General features: G+C 32.8%; 1 protein-coding gene across 1 annotated transcript in view; it reads left to right on the forward strand.

The window, feature by feature from the left end:
* Positions 1-26,882, forward strand: part of LOC125072462 (transcription factor SOX-6) — a 102,736-nt gene that overhangs the window by 29,864 nt on the left and 45,990 nt on the right. Inside the window, exons 2-3 of the mRNA XM_047683094.1 lie at positions 1,154-1,690; positions 16,656-16,800. Of these exons, the coding sequence (XP_047539050.1) occupies positions 1,158-1,690; positions 16,656-16,800 (678 nt within the window). The 5' untranslated portion in view covers positions 1,154-1,157. The remainder of the gene's footprint in view (positions 1-1,153; positions 1,691-16,655; positions 16,801-26,882) is intronic.

A 26,882-nucleotide genomic window follows, 5' to 3' on the forward strand; every position in this document is an offset into this window, starting at 1 on the left:
GATTCAATTCTAAGCTCATTATGAGATACCAGAATTGGAGAAATAAATTCCATATATTTCTTCTACTTACAGACTATTCTTTAAAGGAAGACTTTTTTCCAGTGGTAAATTTACAGGCTGTTAGTTATACTATCGTATTTAAATATATATACGATATGTTGACAAAAGTTATTTTCAGAGTAGATACAGTGACTTAAAAACTTAAAGCAAGCAAAGCTGAGCCTGATAATGAAATAACTTGAAATTCGTAGCCTAATTAAGCCAGTGTGTAAACTAACAGACTTCAAAGGACGCCAGACAGTGTCTCAACAAGAAATACATTTGTTAGCACATCCAATAAGACGATTGGGTTCCCTTATGTATTGATTGGAGTAATAGGATTCCGTACATAACACACATTCCACGCTTGTGTGTATCCACATATTAGGATGAGACTTGTGTGCTCTGAATAATTTTATAGTTAGTTGATATTAGTTAGGAACTGACAATTAGAATAAAAAAATTTGTGCAAGATGAGTACGTTTATAAATATCGACTCTTACACAATTTAACGCATATATCTTATATTTTGTAAGGATATCTGTCGTCGTATATTAAATTAAAGTCCCTTTTTAATCAAGCAATTTTTATAATTTTGGAATAAGAGAATTATTTTAACATTATGTTTTGTTTTCATCGTGATAATCATATAAATTTCACTGGATTCCAAACGAAATGAAATTCATTCGTATTTTCTTTAAAACGCACCCGTGGTATCCATATAACGGACACCTTAAGTCCAAAGGAGAAGCAATTAGTACAATTAGCAATGCCCAATTAGGTGCTTTAACGAAGCGAGTTCGCAACTAGTCGGGAGTTGGTGACAAACACACTGACGTCCAACCTGCGATACGATCTGATATATTTGTGTTTCTAAACAAGCTTGACAAAATTACTGGTACCTACTGACTCGTTTATAGTTTAAGGTTTATATTTAGATGTTTATTTACGTCTTTAAGATAATTGATTAACGTCGACCGAAACTAATTTATGAGTCACCCAATCCAATGTTTCGAGTTTACTCGGTATCTCTTTAAGATTTTGATCACAGATCTTCGGCGATTCATATTTGTTATGATTTGGATAAAGTCTCAATCGACCCCTTTATTTACAGAAACATGTCATCTAAAAGAAAGTCGCCACCCTCGAAATTGCAAGAAGGAGCCGCTGACACAGAGAAATCGGAAGCCGGACCTGCCAACCTGGATTTCTCTGACAACCACGAGTCAGACGACAACGAACATCAGAATTTCTACAAATTCTCACCGAGCTCCTCACCCAGAACCTCAATAAGTGAAGAGGAAGCGTACGAAGACGAACAGCCGAGCAAGAAGCAACGATTCGACCAATCATTAGACATGACAAATAACCTTCTAGTCCCATCGTCTTTTCTAAGTCTCCATCAGGTCAACGACCTTCAAACTAGAAGACGTGGCTCCTCAGAATGCAGCAGCCCTGGTGCTGAAGCGAAAGTTTTGGGGCTGTGTAACAACAACAATTCATTGCTGAATCACAACAGCGCCTTGTCGCTCGCACATCCGCACAAGCGGTCTATGGATGATGTTTTGAAGAGATTAACGTCGAAGATGAATAACAGTACGATTAAGGAAGAGAAGAGGCCCACGCCATCTACTACGCCCGTTAAGCACAAGTAAGCAATCGTTAACATTTCTCTTAATATAAAATTTAGCATTTTGAAAAGTTACCAAATTTTTTGTATGCCTTGTGGTAAAATTTACAAATATTAAATAGCGTAATCAAAACTTTTTTGTGTCAAAACCGTTTAAATTCATGCAGTGCACATAAAAATGTTACGTCTAAATGACATGATAAAATCATTCAACACGAACTAATTTACAAATCACCATATTTTTCTGACAACATACTTTTTTACCCATATTATTTAAGATATCAATTACTTTTTCAGTTCCAATTGCATTTAAAATTGTAATAAACTAATTGTAATAATACTTATACATTTCATTATAATATTCGAGATAATCTTTAGTCACCTTTATTGGTAATTTCCGATATAATTCATTAATCAAATGTTTTGTTTCGCAGTGTTTATGAAACGATACGGAAATCATTATTATAAAGATAATAAATCTTATTATGCGTGTCATTGAAGATAAATCAATGTTATTCTATTTTCAAAGTCAAAATTGAACGTCAGTTTAAGTTTTAGTGTTTTTATTTTCTGGAGCGTTCCATGTTAATGACGAAGGAACAACGATCTTTGCTTATAAAAAAAGATAAGGTTTTAGAATTTGCGTTTTAAATTAAACTGCAATTTAACCAACGTTACTTTTGCTAATCAATTTGGGAATTAAGATGTTATATCGCTTTTAGCTGTATTATAGCATAGGTCGTTCAAATGATTCACCTGATAGTAAATAGGCGAGTAATTTTAACCATTACGTACATTGTTAATGTGCCACTATTCTTGGGAACTAAAAAGTTATGCCCCTTGTGACTGGTATTACACTGGCTCACTCACTTTTCGAATCCGAACACAACAGTACTAAGGACAATATTGCTTTTCGGTAGAATATGTTGCTTACGAATATCAGCCTAGCACAAAGCCCATTGAAACAGCTAGTCCATCAAACAAAGTCTGTTATAACTTAAACATATCATTCCAAAATTTACTATTCCCTAAATCGTTATAAATGTCGTCACATGCAACGACATAATGACACAACGTTAGTACAATTTTAATTACAATGTTTTACTGTCACGACCGCATCAAAATAAAGCAAGTGCTTGACTATTCGTGCTTAGTCGTTTCCATTTAATTAGCCATATTATGATCCATTAAAAACAATGTTAAGACCACCGCTGGTTTCTATAAAATTATTAAACGCCGCTTTAACTAGCTCCTTACTGTTTATATGTTTGCCATCGTCAATAACGGAGACACTATCGTATTTTTTTTTTATTAACTTCTACATTATCTGTAGAGCTTGTTTTAATGTATGCAATATGTACATTACTATTTTTACTTCCATATTCAATGAAATGTAGCAATGATTTTATTTCTCCAAATATACAATTTTAAAGTTCCTTTAAAACAGTATTAGTACCTCTGTTCGTTTTAAAAGGCTACTATGTAAACGAAAACACTATGGATTTTTAGTGCAACGTCTATTCGTAACTTTTTAGTGAAACTCTATTAATAAAGTTCATATCCGGCACGTATTCTTAATAGCGTTCCAGTTATTAGATGTACCAATATTAATAATTCAATAACCTAAAATCTTTAAAAGAAATATTCGGACTCGTATTATTATTAATAAAATAAGACTAGTGATTTAGATATAAATTGAGAAGTGAAAGAGAATCTAGACTATATAAAGACTTAATTACTTCATTAATTGCATTAAAAGCAATTAATTATCTTAGCCATCGTGATCGCCAGTTCTTCTTGATCTGCAATTGATTACATATAGGTAACAATTATATTGCACTAATAAAAGGTAACTAATGTTTGTTTGTACCGTTCTCTGCGTTCAAAATTTAATTTTGACATATTTATTATATGATTTTATAGTTCAGATTATAGAATTTTTTCAAAAACTAACACCCTTTTCATCCAACAAGCCTTTGAGTGGATTGGCATCATGAAGTGAGTGGACCAATAATGTCGCTGACGGGATACATAACATGCGAAAGGTCCCATGTCTTACAAACTGAAATGAGCTGATGATGATATTTGTCAAAACGGATAGTTAGTCTATTAAAGATAATATTATCTGGGTTCTATTATAAGTGATCTAATTTACAATAAAATTTGAAATAGATAATTTAATAATAGGTGAATAAGAGGTTAAGACGAGGTCAGACGATCTTTGTAAATATTTGTATTTACTTAAGCAGTATCTTGTGTATTATCATAGTAATTAATGGCTTGATAATTATTATTGTTTTCGCGGATGTTTTGGTTACTATGGAATACATTGTTATATAAATTGTCGTAATGATTTTTATTATGATAAACTATTATTGTTTACACGATACTTACTGTGGAGTAAAGAACTATTATAAAAGGAGGGTTTAGTGGTCCACACCACTTTTATTCAGATGCAAAAGACCTCATGATTCATCCAACAAGATGACCTATAAAATCAAATAGTGAACATAAAAACTCTTTAAATCCAGATTTTAATTCTTGATCTTCTGTTAAGAGCCTTTTATCAACTAGCTCATCATCTAGTTTAGCTAGCTACTATATATAGGCAAAAATTATTTAGAAGATAATTATAGCTACCTCACAATTAAAAGGTATTTGTCGTTATACTGCTAGAGCCAATCATAGTTTCATTATTTTGGGCTTTAATTGTTTTAATACTGAAAGAAAATTATCATTCATTTTGCACATGACTTAAATTGTTGTTACTAAATTCTTAATTTATAAGTGATTAGTTTGTACACACAATTTTAAAGTGTCATATTTCTTCAAGTTTTCTGAAATAGAAGACGATCACATATTTTTTCCTGTTCAAAAATCAATTTTAAAGGTTATATTAATACAATGTTGTTGAGAATAGACAGTGCTAATTTGAGGCCGCATAACTTCAATAAATAACTCGTAAGCGGTAGTTACATAATAACAAAAGAAATATCGTAACCTAATTCGACGTAGCTCGTTTTGATCGGTATTAAGACAAATGCCCGGCCATTGTCCCGCGGGTATATACTAATTAAACGCAGTGCTAATCGACTCAGATTAAGATGTTAGTCCGTAATGTATAACAATCCATCTACGTTATGATGTGGCCATTTTGTTGTGGTACAAGTGTGGAGTCAGTAGAGGCTTGCATATATATCTTGTAGTTGCTGAGTAAAATGGAGTCTAACATTATATTAACAAGATTGCCAGATTGTTCACGAAATTTTGGGTGTTCAGCGGCATCTCTAAGAGGATTAGTTTGTGTTGAATAGTCTGCTTAGTTTTTACTGCTCATCGGAAACTATTCTATTTCGCCAGATACAATATGGTCCACAATAGTCTGATTGAAGGGCAATCGTATCAGCGTAACACAGCCAATCTCCCAAATCCGGAATATTATTAAGAACTCTTAAATCTAACTGAATAGCAGCATACGCTCATTCACACAAATGTCAAAACTAATTCATACGACATAGTACATTATATTATAAAAATTATATTGCATTATCTTTTCAATAGCTTAAAGCTTGGACCATACCCTGCGGCCTAAGCGTTAACAATAGGCCAGAACGTAATTTGTAGTGATATATTTTGGAAGCACAATGAAAATGTTACGATAAGAAAGGCAGGTAACATTAGTTAATATGAACATCATATTAATGATTGTTCTAAGCGATCGTTCAACTGCGGCTATTTTTCATGCGTACCTTTAAATTATAGTTTTAAAATATGAAAACGTCATTGACGCTTGTGTGTGTGCCGTTAGGGATAATTTTTAAGGCATTGGTATTGGCTCAAAACCTGGTTCGAGGTAATATAAAGTTTAGTTAGGAAAAGAGGTAGTGTATCATTTTCGTGCATTAGTGAGCACGTCTTACCGCTGATCATGTCAGATTGTTATCCTATATGAATATGAGAGTAAGGGTCCGGTCGAGGAGCTCATATTCCTTACAGTACAGTTTCCGATACTAAATATTTATATGAGCGAAGATGACCAATATTTTAGGGGGTGTTTTTGTTTAGAAGCAAAAGATTAATAAGCGAAGTGTGTTTCCATACAATTTTGATTTTAATATCTATCACGATCAAAGTACATTAGTGTCAATATAGTTAGCCTTTTGAACCTACACATTTAAATTACCCAGGTAAGCTATTTCAAAAATTATTCTTCCAGAATACATCAACAGATTTAATACCGCTTACGTCAAGCTCTGTAAATTGAATACCTAATAGACAAGACGAGATATGTCATACGAAAACAATCGACAAGGCCTCGTGACAATGCGTCTTTGTGTTCCACAATAAGTCTTTACATGGTTGACAAAGTGGCATTCTGCAAAGATTTGCCGCACACATGCAGCACAATACAATGCTGTTGTGTTAATTGTCTATTACATATGGACGTTTATGTTTATTGTAAATGACTTATGACTTGTTTTATTGTTTTAATTGTTCATATTCTTTATTTAAATGTGACGAAGGAAATAGATTTGCTTTTGAGATGAATGGCAAATGTTTACCTTTATAAAGACGTTCCTCGGATCCTTGCAATGATTGCTTCGGTTTGATATTGTCTTTGAAGTAATGTTTGTCGATGGTAGCGTGATAAAGGATGGGGTGTGTCCTGGCTCTTAAATATTTGTGTTAATAATTAATTAAGCCACCTAAATATCCTTAAAGTCGATGATTTTTTTATGCCTGACTTATTAAAAGCGTGGCGTGCGACTGCGGACAAACGCCGGACATATCGGACACGTAAATATTTAGCCGGACACGACCGTACATCAATCAGGACGGTGAATGTGGAAAAATATTTTATAAATACTGAGGGGAACATTAATACGTGACGTTGATAATGTCCTCTTAACTGATTGCTGTCATAACGGGCATTCATGAACGTAAATACAAGTGTACTCTACTGCCTCACTTTCAATCCGATATGACCGCAATCCGGATCGAAGGGATAGAATTCGGGTGCAGGAGCAACGGCTTTAGGTCTTTTCGAGGTTGATACAAAAAAAAAATATGGAAAAACCTATCAATATCTATTTATCAGACCCAGAATCAACCACACTTTAAGCTACTAAAATAATGATACACACATACATCTATAATATAAACATACTCAAAATCTATCAAAATCAAAATATACTTCATCCAAGTAGGCTTTTACAAGCACCTTTGAACCGTCATTTTACAGAACTATATTAAAAGCAAAGCTACCGAACGAAACCGACAAGAAACTCAGTGGTACCCTTTACCAACATTTGAAATAGGTTATTCCAAGAAGGATTTATTGAGTTTGCGGAGTCGAAATCTTCCTCACGTTTATACAATGATTATCACTGATTCTATCAGTGATCTATGTTACTATAAATATACATAGCATTGTTTTAAATATATTCGACTAAACCCATAATCCCTTCTGCTTTTGTTGCGCAAAAACTGAACTCAGTTCCCATATTAATCAAACTAGCATAGCGTTGGCAAGTGTCGGACGAAATACCGCGGTGTTCACAAAGAATCGTTGTATTATCCTGTTGTTTTTTCCTGTAATCTTGAAGATTACGTCTAATTACCCCTTTATGTGTATAAAAACCGTTAAATTAGTCGTTAGTTCAAATTAACCAAACAGTTTTTAGATTTAATTACAATAATTTAAAATAACTACTTTCTTTATCCATACTTTAAAATTCGAAATCGGCTCGTCCGTTACGTTTTCACGATTGAATTGGTGAACCGATTTTGATAAAATTTGTTGCAGAAAGATACATAATCCCATAAATCCCATAAATTCTAATAATTACTAATGTTAAGACACTTACGACTTTTTGTAATATTTACGGACTTATTTTTACGAACGATTTCAACTTGATTTATTTCCTTCTAAGAATAACGTTACGTATAGCTTGAACTATTATGTAACTAGATTTAAAAAATCAATTACGATTATCAAATATCCACTAACGCATGTACCTAACGATAATTAACCTCAATTATAAGTTTGCAATTTAATCGTCTGTTCGTAGCGACGTTTAAAGGCTTGATACTTTCTCCATGAGATATTTTAATCCATTATTTTTCCTGTAAATACTTCAATTATATAACGTTATTTTACATCGTAACGGTCACATTGCAATAGTCAGCTTTATCGTTTTCCCGCCTTCATCATTTGAAATTGGAATGCAGCGTTAAGCGCAACGCAGTGATTGGCTCATACAATATTCAGAGCAGCCAATCGCAGTGGATCTGTGTTGCCAGTGCATCAAAAATTCCATCTGAATATACCAGTGTGGCGAGCACTAAAAATGATAATACCAACATGGCCACCCATACAATTTGCAATGAAGAATTCATGTAACACACGCCTTTACATTTGGTATGTACTTTTATTGAACATACAAAATCGAATCGTCCGGTCCATTTTATTTATTGGCAATGTATGCAGTACGTTTATAGGCGATTCTACTAAAACGACTTTTATTAGTTGACCGGAGCAGACGATGGTTGAAAGTGGTAATCAAACCCGCATTATAACCGTACGATCTGGATATAAACCTGGACTGTACTGTACTTACCTGACGATATTTTGAAACATTTAACATACCTACTAGTATAAAATTTTAGTGAGACTTTAGTACTTCTGAATAAAATTAAATCTCGTAATAGAACTAAACATTTTGCATATAGTATCTATGAATGCGTACGTAAGTTGGTTTGTTTTTTTTACACGGTTTAGTTTTAAATACCGAGTCAATAATCATGAAATTTTCATGATTATTTCATGAATTTAAGAATAAGAACATATTAAGGTATCCAATATCTGACCTCACCACCTCACACGCTGATGAAGTCGCGAGCGGAAACTCGGATAGGTTGAAAATTAATTTTTTGTTTTTTTATTTAAATATTCCGTTTTCTGTCATTAGCCGATAAAAAGTTTTTTCAAAAACAGCGTAGCATTGTTACCTACGTACAGTTTAAATATCACGCGGATATCATTCAGCGATGTGATATAATTAAGGCACTTTCGTTTCATCTCGAATGCTCACCTCTCGCCTACGTCACAAATCGATAATAATTCAGTATTAAAAAAAAAACGACTGTCTATGTTTAGCTAACTGTTAAATACTGGCAACACTGGCAATGAAACACCATTGTATTCATAATAAATAAATGCTGATCAATGTAGATAATATAATAGCCAGTTTTTTTTATTATTTAAGCTTATCGCCGTTTTCTACATAAAATATTGGTTTGTTTGAAGGTAGAATCAGAATGTATCGTACTCGATATGTCTCGGGCCTCAACGAGAGGAATGGCGAGTGTGTGCAGCAGACATAAAACAAATTTGACCTTAACCTTATTTAAAATGCATTTAACCACCGCAAACAGTAGCGAGGCCTATAAAAACAGCGAGTGACGAACGATGGCGTGGACTACCTTTTAAAATAATAATGAATGCATTGTCAGAAAGAATAGTATGGATACTCCAACTCATTTCACTATGGTTTTATTTCAAAATTAAATTTTAAGCTTCAGATCTATAATAAAATGCTCAAAGAATTAATTGCAATTCAATATAGAAACTTATTTATTTCACATGTATAATATTTAGTTCCAGCCATTGTCATATCCTAATTATATTATCTGCAATATCCATTGGATTTATTTTAAATTGCAAAATGCGTTTCTTTAAACTTGTAACATTATAATTATTAGCCATAATTCGCGCTCTCTTTTTGGACACTTTCAAAGTACTAATTACGAAACTCTCATGAAACAATTTAATCGGACGAATCATTCATGAATGATGAGAATGAGAATGACGAAATTTTTTTTAAATAGCAAGCAAATAAATACATAATTTAGAAAAGGAATATCTATACATTGCTATCGTTCGTGGCGAGGGGTGAAGAAGATGGATAGCGTAGCGACTTACCGTTGTCTGGCGTTAAGGGATTTTTTTATTGTTGCCCGCAAATTGTGTCGGCGTGCTAACCCTAGCGGTGCATACTCAATGCCCTTGTATTTACGATCAATGTGATACGTGTACTTGTGGCTGTCAAAGGAAATTTGAATGCCATTCTCTTTTCGAAATGGAACGTTAAAAAAATAGCTTTTGGTGGATCTTTTTTATTTTATTCACGATTGCTGCTAACTGAACCGAGATGACTAGATCGAGATAACGTAACCAAGGATCGCGAGTTCAATTTTTTAAGCATAAAGGTATACAGAATAAGATGTTGGTTAAAACTTTTTCACGTACACGTCTACGAATCCTTCCTACCAGCGTAAAAGATCTACCGAGTCTTGGGGCTTAGTTAAATAAATAATTAACTCGTTTTTAACTTATAACCGATTACTAGTTTAATTAATTCTGGTAATTACCAGTGATATCACACAAAACGGTCCTTGCCAAAGTTAAAATTATTAATAGTCATATTATTATAATAAACAAAATAAATTTCCCTTCTCCCCGTAAATGTTTAAATTTCCTGGGCAGTAATTTTGACTGTGATAATCTTTCACGATAAAATATTTTGCAACTATAGATTAAATAATTCAATACAATACGAATAAAAAAAATATTACAACGACTATTAATAACGATTATTAAATATTGTCAAGACAGCACCCGTACTTACACGAAATCAACAGGAACTGCTTCCGGCGGAGTGAAACAGACTCCCCGTTTCAACCTGTCCGTGTGAAATATTATTTTAAACATATCAATAGTATTATGATTTAGGTATTTGACATGACACTTGGTGATACAAAGCTGTGAGCCAAAGATTTTCAATCAAAGGATGGTGTCACATCGTAATCTGCTTTCATATCTTACAGTCTTATAAAACTCACTGCACCCAAATATCGGTACAAGGAGTTAAATTTCCGTCGAAATCAGATTGATCGTTAAATTTAGATTTTGACTTTAATTTATTCGTACGAACTCGATCGTCTGAAATAAAAAGTCGTATCACATTATCGAGTCTCCGAAATATCAACGAACAGTATATTTGAATAATTAAAAAAAAAAAAACAATCAGAAAAGGACGTTAAGATATAATCTTCAATTAACATAATTAATTGCGTCCGAACGTTCAAAAAGTTGCGAGGAAGCCCTATCGGGAAATAATAGGGCTCTTTCTCATTTGCTTCTTAAGGAACCATCAAAGAAATGTAATTTCGATCGAGAAATAATATCAAAGGAAAGTTTTAAAAAGAATGATGTCGCAAGACATGCTTTTTTTACAATTATGACACCGTCAGATGGGCGTGACGGGTAATATTGGGTGACTCGAAGTTATTTAAGAGGTAAAGTTTGCACAGGCTGATCGTAATAAGATATTATTTTGTATTCCGTTGAGAAATTTTCCTTGTATTTGTTTATGGATAAAGTTCAAGTATACTATGAAATATAATCTAAAAAATATTAACGAATCTCTTTACAATAAACGAAAATAATTTCGGTGAAATTTTATCTCACAGAACTTAAATTGAGTCATAATGTTTGTGTATGTTTTTTTTTTTTTATATAGGTATAAACAAATCTCGAATATTATTAATAATCAAGCCTGAAAAATAATAATAATTGATTAAAATAATCATATTTCGTCGAACTTCGAATATTTATTTTAAATTTCATCACCAATACAAGTATCAAAGTTTAAGTACGCGATGTTGTTATCGCTAACACTTAAAATTTCTAGAACACGATGTATTACGTCAAAATTCATCTCGTCAGCCCCTAACATGCATTTTAATGACATCACCCCGCTAACCCTTAAGAGATTTCCTTGTAGAATACGTGCTTTTGTTATTCGCTACAGATTATATAGTAGTAGATTTGTTTTTTTTTCAATGCTTATATCAAAGGTTTTTATATATTAGGCCCAATATATTTTTTAAAAATACGTAGTAAGATTTTCTGAAAAAACAAATTAAATGTCGTCAAAACGAGTAACTACTGAGTTTCTTGTCGGTTCTTCACGATAGAATCTATATGTCGATCCGGAGTTATCTTAAATTTAATTTAATATCGTAAAATAACGGTTCGAAATTAGCTTGTAAAATTCTACTTGAATAAAATATTTTGATGTTAGTTATTTTAGTAATAGTATTCATAAACCAGAATTTTTAAATGTTTATAAATATAAAAGATAGATGAATTAGATGAAAGCATGTGGCCTGAATTGTCTGTTGGTGAGATAAGAGACCTTAAAGTCTTATATGTAATATTACAAATCGATTGAATTCCGAGTACCTAGCAGTATTACTTATATCGTTTTAAAAGTAGAGAAGAATTACGAACTAATAAACTAAATTCCATTTTGTTGAGTGAACTGCTGGCTCTATTAGTCACCCTAGACTAATAGACCGTTTCGTTAGGGGGGGACTATAGATATTCCATAGCTTTTGTTTTAGTGGAAAATTGATTGAATCGAAGCGATGTCTGAAACTGCGTACACCTTTTCGATTTCAGTTGATCAACTTTAAAATTGAAAACGATTTCAAATAAATAAATAAACAAACGTTTAAAAATGATTCAATAAATGTTTGTCCGAGTATTTATAATAAATGTGAAAATTTTTATGTTTGAATATTATTTTTTCAATTAGACAAAAACTAAATTTTTCACATTTCTCAACACAAGATTATATGGAAGTTCTTCTATGGAGATGGTACTTGATGACTTAGGACTTTAGGTAGTGCATATAATATATATTTGATTGTATTGTATGGATTTATTTGTATTACAAATATTTGCAAAGAGTAACTACTGATTTTCTTGTCGGTTCTTCTCGATCAAAAATCAAAATCAAAATGTTCTTTATAGAAGTAGGCTTTTACAAGAACTTTTAAATTGTCATTTAACAAACTATGTTAAGTGAAGCTACCACCGGTTCGGAATGTGAGTCCACCGAGAAGAAACTCAGTAGTTACTCATTTTCAACATTTAAAAATACAGTCATGTTAGTTAAATACAATTATATATGTATGTAATATGTCCTGCCTGGAAGTCAACAAGTATTAACTCCACGCTTTTTTATCCGACGGAAAGAGCTTATAAAAACCTACTTGAATAAAGTATATTTTGACTAGTTGTCTTCCGAGGCTACGTTCGTGATTTAGGGATTGCACGTCAGATGTTAGCCATAAAGAACAGCCTTTTTTAGAGTTCAAGTTTGCTTTATACGAAATTTCATTAAATTCGGTTGATTACTTGAACGAAAAGAGCAACAGAGAGACACGGTTACTTTCGAATTGATAATATTAGTACATTTGATTAATCTGTTAGATTTATTTACATGGAATAATAAACTCATCACTATGGTTGAAATTAAAAGAGACTCATGAACTCGATTCGCACGGCCCTACATACAAATGAAGCTATAAAATGCATATAATTTAACACAAAACTACCGTATTGAATCGATTCTATACAAAAACAAGGCATTTTATTCGGCAGACAATAAATTACAAGTGGCGTTCCAGTGAACAGGAAAATAAAACATTGCTTTTGATCAGGTTGTATCGGCGAGGCGTTTGTACCGACTGACGCACTTGGTATTAACCATTCGTTAATTTAGGATGCGATCTTTTATTTTTAATTTTATTGTATTTCTTTATTATTCAAAACATATGTGTATTTTGTGTTTTTGTGTATGTATGTACAAATTAAGTACTGATTAAATTTGATAAATATTGCATTACTTTATGGACTCTTTCAGGGGAAGGCTTGATATTAAAATTTCATTCGTCACAATCTATTCCAAACATACTAAACACGAGATGTATCACAAACATATATAATAATACGAAAAGATAGCCCACAGTCCTTGCTCGTATTTAAACTTCTAATAAATAGTAATAAAAAGAAAATTAGCAGTACAATTACTTATTTAAAACAACAGGTTTCATTTAGTCTAGACGACGGTGTACAAATACACCTCGTTGATTATTTATGAGATAAATTGTATCACAAAGGCAGGTGTAGATTATACCACTTTTGTTCTCAATAAGAATACATAAAACTACATACACCCACACGATATGTATAACATTCTAAGATTGCAACATGCAGAGAGAAATCGAACCTGCTGTCTATAAAAACATTAAAACATTGTACACAATAATTTGTTAGGTTTTTTTTTGTACGGATAATGTTTGTAAATATACGCGTATATTGAAAAATTTTTTTTTTTTTAATTTTAATTGAAAATAACTCATAAGTTCACAACGTAATCGATATATATGTAAGTGAGTACCGTTTAAGTGCTGTTGAGTAACAAACTAAATGTCAAGTAAAAACAAAGATGAAAGAACGCACCTCAATCATCCGTACGAATAGCAATGTGAACGATATTTTGATGGGTAGGCCTTTAATATTTTGTGACAAAAAATAAGTTTCTTAATTAGCCCTCGTTACGATAATGGAAATGATTGACGGACCTGCCACCGGTTACTGGTCCAGCGAAAGTGGACCCATTGTAGCTCTGACCTAAAATAACAAGAATAAATAATTATAATTATCATTTCTTGCCGTGTGGGTTGGGATTGAAAGTTGATCGAGTTGAATGAGAAAATCGTCCTGGAATATTTCCATTTCATCAAAAGACTCTTTGAATAAAGAATATCTTGATTATTTAATCACGATTCGATTATAATAGTCGAGTAAGTTTTGTAAACAATATTTATTTATTTACGTTTTTTTCATTAGCATCCTGTAAATTTCCCACTGCTGGGCTAAGGCCTCCTCTCCCTTTGAAGAGAAGGTTTGGAACATACTCCAACACGCTACTCTAATGCGGGTTGGGGGAATCCACATGTGGCAGAATTTCGTCGAAATTAGACACATGCAGGTCTCCTCCTGATGTTTTCCTTCACCGCCGAGCATGAGATAAATTATAAACACAAATTAAGCACATGGAAATTCAGTGGTGCCTGCCTGGGTTTGAACCCGAAATCATCGGTTAAGATGCACGCGTTCTAGCCACTGGGCCATCTCGGCTCTTTATATTTATTTATACAGAAGCAAAAGTTGCGACATTTTTTAAAACGTCATAATATATAGTTAACTCTATACTAATATTATAAATGCGAAAGTAATTCTCTCTGTCTGTCTGTTGCTCTTTCACGGACAAACCACTGAACCGAATTAAATGAATTTTGATATGAAGCAAGCTTGAACTTCAAGGAGAGACATAGGATATAATCCCTATAACGCTTGGAAGGTCGTAGTCGACAACTACAATATGATAACGATTCGAACATCTTCGCCTGTAAACTTTATCAAATAAAGTTAATAAAAAAACAAAATTTTCGAATGTGTTCCAAATTTAAAAATGATACAAACATCAATGTGAATATTATTAAATGTTAATTATAACGGGTTATTATCGTAAGGGTTGGGGCTCACTTTAAAGTTCTCTAATAACAACCTTTGTTGGTCGACAACGTTCTGAAGTCAGCGGTTTCTGATGAATTATTCACAGCTTGGTGACTGTATGCTGTAATTTCGACTAGAAATGTTTCCGTGTGGATCAAAGTACATATAAACTTTCGAATAGTAATTTTGTATAAACATGTTGTATTAATTTTAATAATATAATATAATTTATAATAAGTACCTACTTCATTCTTAGCCTTGCAATAAAAAAATATAAAGATCACGTCTATTGTCTTTGGGCATCGCATTGTATTCCAGTGATCTTTTTTATAAACAATTCATAAAAAAAAAAAACATCATTCTTATCGATTACAATATTACTTTGATAATTAATTTAATTATTAAATATATTTTTTACTACGATCTTAATCATTCATTTAATGTCAAATATATCTACAACAATACGATATATATTTTGACATATTAAAGGAAGTCTTCATAATGATTATTAAAATGTCATCGAATAAAAGACTACACATAATTCTACTTCCTAAAATGCCAATCCATAATAGAGGTGACCCGGAAGGGATCCAGAATCCAACGAAGACCGCGGACAACACGTCTATGGAGATAATTATGTTTAATATAAAGGACTTAACGTAACCCAAATTTACGGCAGATGAACCCGAGGGGTCAGAATACTAACTTAACATAGCTGTCAGCATTTGGAATTAGTGATGTATTTATATTAATTTTAAATTTTCTCACACAATTGTCTCCCTAGATTCGTTTCTTTTTTAGAATCTTAGCAGAATCCGATTGTGAATTTCTCAATTTTATATAATATGATATTTAAAATTTGAGTAACTAAATTTATACATTTAAGCGATGTTATAAAAGATTGTCAAAAATAAAACTAAAGAGTGGGTCTTAAGAAGACCTTAATGAATCTGATGTTATTCGCATCAATTATTATGCCGTCTCACAATGCAACCGTCAATGTGAAAGGAACGAATCGCAATATTAATTGTTTCTGATGTGTACGTATCGCGGACTGAAATCAAGAATGCGTTGTGTTAACCGACACACATAATATATTTGATTGATATAATGTGAATTCGTACAGGCGGCTTTTCGAATTTTATTTATATTCTTACCTATATACATTTTCGAAAAAATAAAAGTTGTTATTTAAATGAAAAACAATATTTGTGTGTGTTCGTATGTCCCCAGTGGTTAGAACGCGTGCATCTTAACCGATGATTTCGGGTTCAAACCCAGGCAGGCACCACTGAATTTTCATGTGCTTAATTTGTGTTTATAATTCATCTCGTGCTCGGCGGTGAAAGAAAACATCGTGAGGAAACCTGCATGTGTCTAATTTCAACTAAATTCTGCCACATGTGTATTCCGCTAACACGCATTGGAGCAGCGTGGTGGAATATGCTCCAAACCCTCTCCTCAAAGGGAGATGAGGCCTTTAGCCCAGCAGTGGGAAAATTTACTGGCTGCTAATGTTAATGTACGTTAAACATGTATTTTTTCTTACAGTGATCGACGAGGCGTGTTAGACGCAGCGGCGCTCCAAGCGTTAGCCGGAGAGAGCGTTTTGGAAAAAGAAAGGCAATTGTCGGAGATGATCTTGCAGTTGCAGATGGTGAGAGAACAGTTACTGGCTCAGCAAGAACACTCTAAGGTACGTACCTATCATATATACACGCAATAGCTGCGAAAATCAAAGCAGCGGACCATATACACAATGAAATATATAACGTAGGTACATATAAATACAGATAACGTTTTAGAACCGAGCGAATTAATTCATAATTCTATTTTTAAAATAAAATGCAAGCAAAACATTTTAAATTAAATTTAAAAACAGCACAAGGGACCCTATTTAAAGTTTACGAACAACAAAGTCTTTGGAACGAAGTCGAGGCACCAGCAACAAACTGAATTTGAAGGAAGGGTAAACAAAAACAGTTGGACCGGGAATTAGAATTTCAAAAGAAACTTACGCAGTGTTTTTTCTTAGTCGCTTCGCATTTGTTTTACGTCGTATTGATTTTGATACGCTGGACGGATGAACTATTCGATTAACAACGTAATGTGTTTAATTAAGCATTTCTATTCAGTCATAATTTATTTGAAAGAAAAATTTGTATAAATAAATAATAAACTTATTTGAAAACCTTAACAATTGATTTACATTTAATTTGTAACACGAACGTTCAAAAGCCTTAAAGATTATAAGAGATTAAATATTCCATTTAAATTGTAACAAGTTTAGTTAACAAACTCGTAATAAAAATGACGGAAAAATCGTTTCAATTTACGTTTATTATTTTGAGAGCATGACGAAGGAATCAATAAGCTAAGTTGACAATCTCATTAGAACGAAAATATTGACAAAATTAACGAATGAATAGTACGACTGATTAAAACTTTGAGAATAATGAAAATGTTATCGTCGTTGATTATCAATATTAAAGATCAATTGATTTCATAGTTTAAAAATCTGTAATTCACATCAAAAAGTTCATTTGTCTTATATTTTATAGATAGCAATTATAATGAAACCTATATATCAAGTATCAAGGCGATCCGTTGAACTATATAGAATTTAATATATTTCAACGCCACCTAGCGGCGAGTTACGACAAAGTGATTTATATAAAAAAAATTATCAGATTTCATGGTGATCGGTCAAACGGTGTCAAAGATTCACAAAATAGAATAACAAGATGCCTTGTAAAACGTTTGTTTTGACCTTCATAAAAGTAAACTATTTTTGTACAAAAGGCAACAAAAGATGGACGGGACGGTTCAAAGAGGGTTGTATTCAAATCTCTATCCGTGACCTTGCATCTTAAACATCCGTCTGGACATTGAGGGGAGTCTATCTGAATACGGAACAACAAGATCAGTTTTGATACGCCGATCTTTTCATCACCTGCCACTTAATACTGCGACATTTAATTTATAAGAAATTTAAATACCTTTAATAATAGCCTGTGTGGGTCCCGCTACGAAGCTAAAATCTCCGGGATTAACTTAGACCCAGTTACTATGCGAGTTGGTGGGTTTTATATATGGCAGATTTTATATCGACTCGTACAGGTCTTAACAAGTTAAATCAAGCACATGAAAATTCAGTTGTGCTTAGTATAATTTACGTTTATCTAAGTTCCACATTTATTGGATTCCTATGAAATTATCTGTTAATCTTCGGTTGATGCTCTCTTTCTCCGATAGTTTTATTTAATGTCTTACCTGTTTCGAATAAGTAACTTTCCTTATCGACACTTAAAGAGAGGTCTATCATTTCAGCGTTGAACACGCAATAACTTCAGAGCATATATCCCACAAAAATATCTGGTCAATTTTAACAGATCACTTAGCTAAAGAACTTTTTTCAATCATCGACATTAACTCTTTGAACAGAACCCCGTACAATCCACATCATTACAAAAAAAAAAATATGTCTAAATAACCAGTATCATAGATTCATCAATTTAAACGCTGCTCATGAAGCATAAAAGCCGAGTAAAAAAGGCTCATACAAAAATATCTGATTGCAAATAGTACCTATTGATTTTGAGCGTATTGAACGTGCAATTTGTCTTTAATTCGGATTCAGATACAATGGTAATGAAAATCCTTTCATCTCAAATCAATTTCATGAATACGTGTATATATGTAGTATGGAACGGTTGTGTTAGGGCGCCAGTCGACTGCAACAAAGACACTCTCACACTAATGAATCAGCGATAAAAACTCGAACAACTCTCGATCACATGCGCTCTATAATAGGGCTGGCGATAAGTGAAGTACTTTTTGTATTACGTCGCAGATTAGATATTTTAATAGAATATACTCACGGGTTATTTCGTTGCTTCTAGATGGTCGGCTTATTCCGTTGATAATACAAAACTGAATTGTATCTTTAAATATAACGAATCTTAATAGTCTTTGTATCTATGTGAATTTTGATACTAACATTTTTGGAACGATTTAACAGCGTCTTATACAAATTCTGTTTAACGAATATTCCAGAGTAATTAATTGGCGTATAAAAGATTTAAACAAAGGAAGACGAATTTGAAATTGTTCGATGAAGATTAGTCAACGAGTCAACCCTGCAATTGTTGACTGTACGGATTGAAGAGGCCCGCCATAGATGCGCAAATGGGTGCGGGTAATGGCTGCCTCGCGTTCGTATTCGCGCTTTTTTCAAATACAGAACGTCCCTTTGTTGACTCCGTTCCGGATCCATTCCGAATAGGCGCGTTCGATACTGGCTGTTTTTTTTTCATCGACGTTTGTTGTTTTCTATCTTTCAGCCAGACAGGTTTGTTTAGGAGCATTCGATTGGGTTCGATTGGTTTGCGAATGACGCGCCTACATACGATGTTACTGGCTTAGAATCATTACTACCTCATAGCCAACATAAAGATTTAATATTCGAAAGCTTTTTTTAAAATTTCAATTCATTAAATAGCTGCATTATTGATAAATAAATAATTCAATTATCTACTTAAGCAAATGATATTCATTTACAAGAAAGTCTCAAACATCGCGTGTTATAAATCCTTGGTTCATTTACGGGCAACCCGCAAAGGTATTCTTTCGAAATCTTACAACACTTCATCCATTCAAGTCAATGTACCCAAATAAGGGCAATACCAAAACAGAAGTAACGATTTATTTTTATCCGTCTGCAAAGGCACTCATTCGAATTAAATATCCGTACATAAATAGAGTGCGTTGATAACATAGAACACCCCACATTGTGCCTCCCTACAGACGGCCAGACAAACGGAAATATGAAAATGAAACGTTGAAACGGAAAAACGCATCAGACACCCGCAACGCTCGACAACTGGACAAAAAGTGAACAGAAACACGCGCTTAATTCGCAAAAAGCCCGTTTGATGTCGCTAATTGACAATCAGTCGAGGGATGCGTCTCATTGGTCCGCTTCCTCGTTCCGTTTTTAAAAATTAAAGACAAAATAAATTAACAGGGTGGCTATTTTAATTCTTTGTTTTTTTTTTTTTCGTGATACGGACGTATCGTTTGGCTTTTAGTTGTTTGAGCGGGTTTTCATGTTTCAGTCGGTTCCGTATAACTGTGATAATGTTTGCGTGTATTGTACAATACCTACCGATCGCTATGTTTGCAATTATTGTAATCTGAATTTATCAACTTCAACAGGCTTAGTACGGGTCATGTCTAAATTGTTCTTGTTTTATATACAAGTAACAATTTATAAAGTAGAGTTAGCTTTGAAATTATATTTAACTATTTGTTTTTTAATTGTAAAGCGTAATTTACATGATAATATTTCGTCGTACAATTCTAGATCATAATTATTTCCAAATTTATTCATACTTTATGATAAATTAGTCACTTTTAAATAGGTAGATACGTACACATAATTATATTAATATATTATAAGCAATTATTTTTACAATTAATATCCAAAAAAATATTTATTCTATAATTTTATATTTAAGTAGGTAATATTCTATATCGTATTAAATCGAGTCTCCGTAAAGCGGAATAGTATCTAAGCCGTTGTAAAAAACCGCAACAAAAACCTTCGATAAGTTTTAATATGTTCATGTTTCTATTATGGAAGATGTTAAAAACTTGATCGGCTCAGGAATTATATCTTCGAAGGTATTATCATGAGTTTTTATCATGCTTACCTTAAAAGCGACTCAAACGTCGACAAATTAGTCCAAATACGTTGCAAGTGAGCCTTTTTAATATTAAAACAAAAAAAGGCGTAACATTTACAGATTAAATAAATTACATATTCCAACACTCGGGACTACGTCTACTACGTCTAGCGGAGTATGTCGGTATTTAAAAATAAAAAAAATAAATGTTGTAAAAATCGTTTTAACTCGGAAAGCACTCACGAAGCGCCATGTAGCCAGATGATTGACAAAAATTAATGTCGCATCCATACTTTGCATCGTCGTGTTTCAAACACAAGCACACTACACTTAACCAACTTGACACTTACATTAAAAGGTCCGCTAAAATCGTACGTGTCAACGAGATTCATTTAAATATTCCTCTGAAACGTAAAAAATCCAGGGGTAACCGTCAGACCAATTAGTTTGTGAAAGAAACCGACGGTCACGTGATAACGTTTTGATTAATAAAGTTTAAATATTTACAAAAAAAAAAAAAACGTTTCGCCCGCGATGCATATTGAATACGAATTTAATAGATAGCTCTATGTCTAACAGTTTTTAAAGTCTAAACAAAAATACTTATCCGTATTTAAAATTTGATTTAAATAGATGTTTGAGAAGTAACGTAAGAATGCCCTGGATATTTAAAGGAGAGCCAAATTCATACCAATATTCAAAAAACTATACCTTATGTAGGTAAAATAAAAGTAAAATACGAATTAGTTAAATCGAAAAACGATGACCAAACAATTACATTTGTTTTTTTAAATTAAAATTCAAGACAAGGTAAAAAAACCTAATTTTAGTGAGTAGTGACTTATTTAGTTACATGAGCGTACTCACTGGCCATACCTACTTCTGAGTGACAAGTTATTTTCCATTTCTCTCGTTATCATTGAATTTAACGGACGTTATAAAATAAAACTATGATCCAAATTTCAACTTTCTAGGCTCGGTAGTTATTATTATGCGTTGAGGAGTCACGAGAAACGATTTTATAATTATTGATTTGTTTGTTGATAGATTTTTTTGGGCCCGGCTTAAGAACACTGTAAATCCAAGGCCGAAGAATGCCCATCAATCATGTCACAATAACGATCCCTAATTAAACATCGAACGTTTAATGACCTATTTCGATCAAGACGTGATCTCATATTCGCATCGCTTGTAAAATCACGCCTACGCTAATACGTCACCAATCCACTTCCTATTCTCATCATAATTCTATTTATACCTACATTACTAACCCATTGTTTTCCCAATGATAACAACCGAATCAAATTATTGGCTGCATTGTACTAGTTCAATGTTCACGGAAATATCGTCTGTATTGCTCAGTACGATTGGGCGTTAACAGTGAAAATCGCACGAGCTACTTTCACTAGGGCAGTTCGGTTTATCGTGGTGGGGATAACAATTGTCTATTGTCGATGCCTATCTCTTTTGCGCATCGTTAGCGAGCTTTGTCCGAGAGAGATGCGTGTAGCATCTGTCCCGTTCTCGCACAATGATCGGTGGAAATGGGCGCGCCTTTGTTGTGGAGTTTTCTTCCATTCGTCGAGATTATCTGCGCATGTCCTTTAAATTTATTGGAATAATATTTAATGATCATGTAAGGATAGGGTTTTTAATGGGTAAACCAGTGGGTTTTACGAGCGTTTATCAAACGGTATTACCGTAACTTGTTTTATTTTCATATCGTTTCTAGGTTTTTCTCTAACTGGTTTGTCGATGAACTTATGTTGCGTTAAATTTCGCAATAAGCGTCTGCATTCTTCAGTATAAATTTACCAGTTACCTCAGCGGTAAGACATATTATTTTATTCCAATTACCGCTTCGGTTTATTGAACCCAAATAAATAAATTTGTGTTAACGTGTACGTATCAAACAAAACATAGATAAACATCTACTCGTACTAAATATTTAATAAATAAATAATAATATAATCAAATCATTTGAAAACCGAAGTGAAGAGACTTAATTTTTTTTAAAATATACTAACCGTGATATTATCGATAAAACTAAAAGAGACAGCGTATACTAAACATCACTAATGCGAATATATTTAGTAACTCGTCTGCGTTTTAAATTCTAGTTAAGATTAATCATTGGGTCGTGCTTTTAATTTGTGCAGAGCGTGTAAGTGGTTATTTTAAATACGTAAATATTAAATGATGTATGGTCAATCAAAGTGAACTGCATCGAATGGGAACGAGTGTAATAGTGCTGTCAAACAACTTGTCGCTATACCATTCATGCGTGTGGAGTTCGAGATTAATTATTATATGGAACTAGTGACTTCGCACGTATACCTACTAAATGGAAAAGGAAATTGATATTATACAGGATGTTTTGTTTTACCATTAATTTATACGAAAATAATATTTTTATACATTAATATTGATATATATTTGTTTTGTTAATCATACATACGGACCGTTTGCAAAACAATATTTTATTTTAGATTTAGTATACATTATGATTATTTCCACTATGCGTATTGAATAGTGAGTAGTAGGTATTGAAATTTTACGTATTTATCTAATTGAAAACATTCTAAGTATAGCGTAACTATTTTTAAATGATCTGTTTCAATGTAACATCGACGTGGGTTCGTCTATAAATACAAGATGATAGTATTTTATAATGGCTCCGGTTACGAAGCGAAATCTTTCACTTCCTTTCTTTTCACCTTTGTCGCTGCCATGAAGTTAATGGGTGCTAATCTATACGAGGCATTATGATTACATTTCATAGACATTTTAAATTAATAATGCATTTTATTACTTTTAAGACGCCAATTACATTAAGCGAGTTTGCTACGCTATTATCGGATGATATTTACTATGCTCTTTTATAATGAAATAGAAATTTAGAAGGAGAGATTAAGTATGTATTTTAAGTACCTATAGTTTTATAATTTAAAACGTACTAGAGTAAAGTTTTTACGCGTAACGATCGAAAATAACGCTTCAAATCGGTAAGAAAAAGATTTAAAGATTTGTATCTCTTTCGTTGACGTGCACTTGGATTTCACACTTGTATACTTGTTATGTGCTATTTTAGTGTGGCTGACGGGGTTGAAATCAGTCTGCCCTATATTTCTATAATTACCTAACGTAAGGTATTATAACTCGTTTACGTCTAAGCAGAATATATTACATATATATATATATATATATATATATATTATTGTATTTAACTAACATAACTGTATTTTTAAATTTTGTAAAAGTGTAACTATTGATTTTTTTGTCGGTTCTTCTCGGTAGAATCTAACTTCCAAACCGGTGGTAGCTTGACTTAATATAGTTTGTTAAATGACGATTCAAAAGTGCTTGTAAAAGCCTACTCGAATAAAGTATATTTTGAATTTGATTTTGATTATACAGCAAGTTAAGATTGTTTGGTTTTTGTCAACCTGTTCCTTGTGTACGGATAAAGTGTAGCATTATAAGGGCTTGACGCAGGTATATATAACCAGGACAGATACTGCCTCCAGTGACCGCGTTCTAAGAAAACGTAATTCTTACTACAGGTAGCTGAAGGAAACCTTTGAGAAAATCATATTTTCTGCCCCTTTGTGAGAGGAGGGAGTGGGAGGGCGCAGGGTGTTTCATAATTAAATAGTGTACGCTTAGTTACGCGAACAAGTCGTGAAAAGTTCTGTAAGGAAAATTCGAATCGCGCTCTGTTGAGTGAAACATTATGAAGGCTATTACTAATTTAACAGTTTGTTTTATTCTTATTTTAGCTTTAATTAAAAGCGTCTCAAAGCATTACTAGAATAATATTTAAATTGGAAATTGATTAACTAAGCAATTAAGCGAATACTTTAGTTTGTAACGACTGCTTTATTTAATACCGTTATTAATAAATAACACTAATATTTTTTTATTATTTAAAACGAGAATATAATAAACATCAAAATACAATATTAATGAGGTATCCGAAAATCCTTTCACATCGAGGGGCCGATACAAAAACCGAAGTTCGAAAGCAAATTAACCTTTCCACAGAACGAAACTCATTTACCAATACAAAACAAGCCAACCAATGGAGTTGGCTGAATCGGAAAATAGGTAGTGGATGAAAAGAAATTCTGAAACCGGTACCAAATCAACACTGAAACCCCTTCCTTTGTCACTATTCAGAGAACACACAAATGCTTTTCTTGGACGGCTTTCACGGTTTTCTATGGGGGCAATAAATGTTCCCACGGACACAATGAGCTGGGAAGGCGAGGAGAGCGGTGAAAAGTTGGGAATGTGGGCCGCACTCCCGAGGCTAGTAGGGATGATACGGGATTTTCTTTTGTCGATGTTCACGAACGATTTTTATTAATTATTTTTGCCCTATTTCATTCGGTACGGTTTATTTTTATTTCGTACATACTCAGTAAAGTATTTTATATTGAAACCGAACAGACATTAGATAATCTTAAATATATTGATTCTAATTTAGATATTATCTTATTATATTGTATACATATATGGGTACAATATAACATAACAATTTCATCACAATGAATCAAAAATGTAAAGTAATCGCGAGTCGTCGTTTCCAAGATTATCGACAAAATCATCGATGTTCGGTGGCACAACACTAAACGCCGCGTTACCGTCACTTTCCAATTATTTTTGCGGGCTTTCTTCGTTACAGTCCGCGTTGAATGCGAAATAGAATAGCGCCGGGCTTTAAGGAATTACGTGCTTTGTCCAGGAGTAAATGAGAAGACCGCTTAGTTTTTCCTTTTCTAACAACTTGCGATTAATTTATTTAATAAGTTGTTGGTGAATAGAACGCCGGCAGCGAGTGCTGGGATGAATCAGACTTTCAAATTTCTTTTTTTATATTTTTCTATACACAAAAGTCTTGTGTTAGATTTTGAAACGAATATACTTAAGTATTTTCCTCGTGGTATTTTTTTACTGGCGTCTTAGATAGCGTAGTCCGTATTAAAAAGCTTCTTACGTATGCAATGAGTTGATTTCAATTTAAAATCTATACAATTTAATATAGAGACGTTATTATGTAAACCAAATATAAAACTTATAACAGAAGATGGTGCACATTTCAGTGAAGGTGCATAATATAGTCACATACCGTGACTGCACTTCGCAGTCACCCGCTTTAAATATAGCCTATTGACGTGACACGCATTTTTTTTTTGTTTTATATATATTAATATTGACATAAACAGCATTGAGAAATGTTAACACGAGGTAATACTAAATCAACTTTTAAAATTACATCATCCAAAACGGCGGTTCTCATAAAGAAATATTTGTATTTTTAGCAATTAAAAAAAGAAGTTCACTGAGAACAAAACGAGGGAATGTCTTACTGTTCGTTTTTCGAATTTCGAATTCATCAAAATAATGCGTGGAACGTGACCTCACGCAAAGTCTCGGGATGAACATTTGTTAAGCCATGCTTGCACTTATGTAAGACAACCGCCGCAAACTTACAAGACTTACAAACAATGTACAATCACGTACAATCACTTTTAAGTTCAAATGCTAGTGTATAAAATATTTCACTTTGAAAGCACTTCTCATATAATAAATTCATATACATTAGCGTTTAATTATTATATTTATTTGACGGTTCTATTGAATTTTTCCAAAAATATATTATTAAATATCTTTCCAATATACCTGGTTTATGTTCATAAACATAAACCAGGTTTGGAAATAATTTTTAACTTTGTCGATCAATGAATTGAAACCGTATGTTAAAAATATTTTTTTTTATTGATAAGGCTAAGGAGAAAATTACAAAAAATAGAGTACCTAACCGATAAATTTCTTGTCGATTTTTCTCGCTAAAATCTCTATTACAAACCGGGCGTAGCCTTCATTCAATTGGATCAATTGTATAATAAAACATGTCGATTCCGAAATTCTTGTAATAAAAATAGCCTCCTTTTGATCCTTGATCGATTCCCTATTTCTATGGCACCTCTCACTAAAGAACTCAAATACTTTGATAAGCAACTATGTCATAACTAGTTGCAATATTGTCAGAGTCAATAAGACGTATGTACCTATGTATATCATTCAT

The sequence above is a fragment of the Vanessa atalanta genome, chromosome 21 (genome assembly GCF_905147765.1).
Source record: "Vanessa atalanta chromosome 21, ilVanAtal1.2, whole genome shotgun sequence".
NCBI lineage: Eukaryota > Metazoa > Arthropoda > Insecta > Lepidoptera > Nymphalidae > Vanessa > Vanessa atalanta.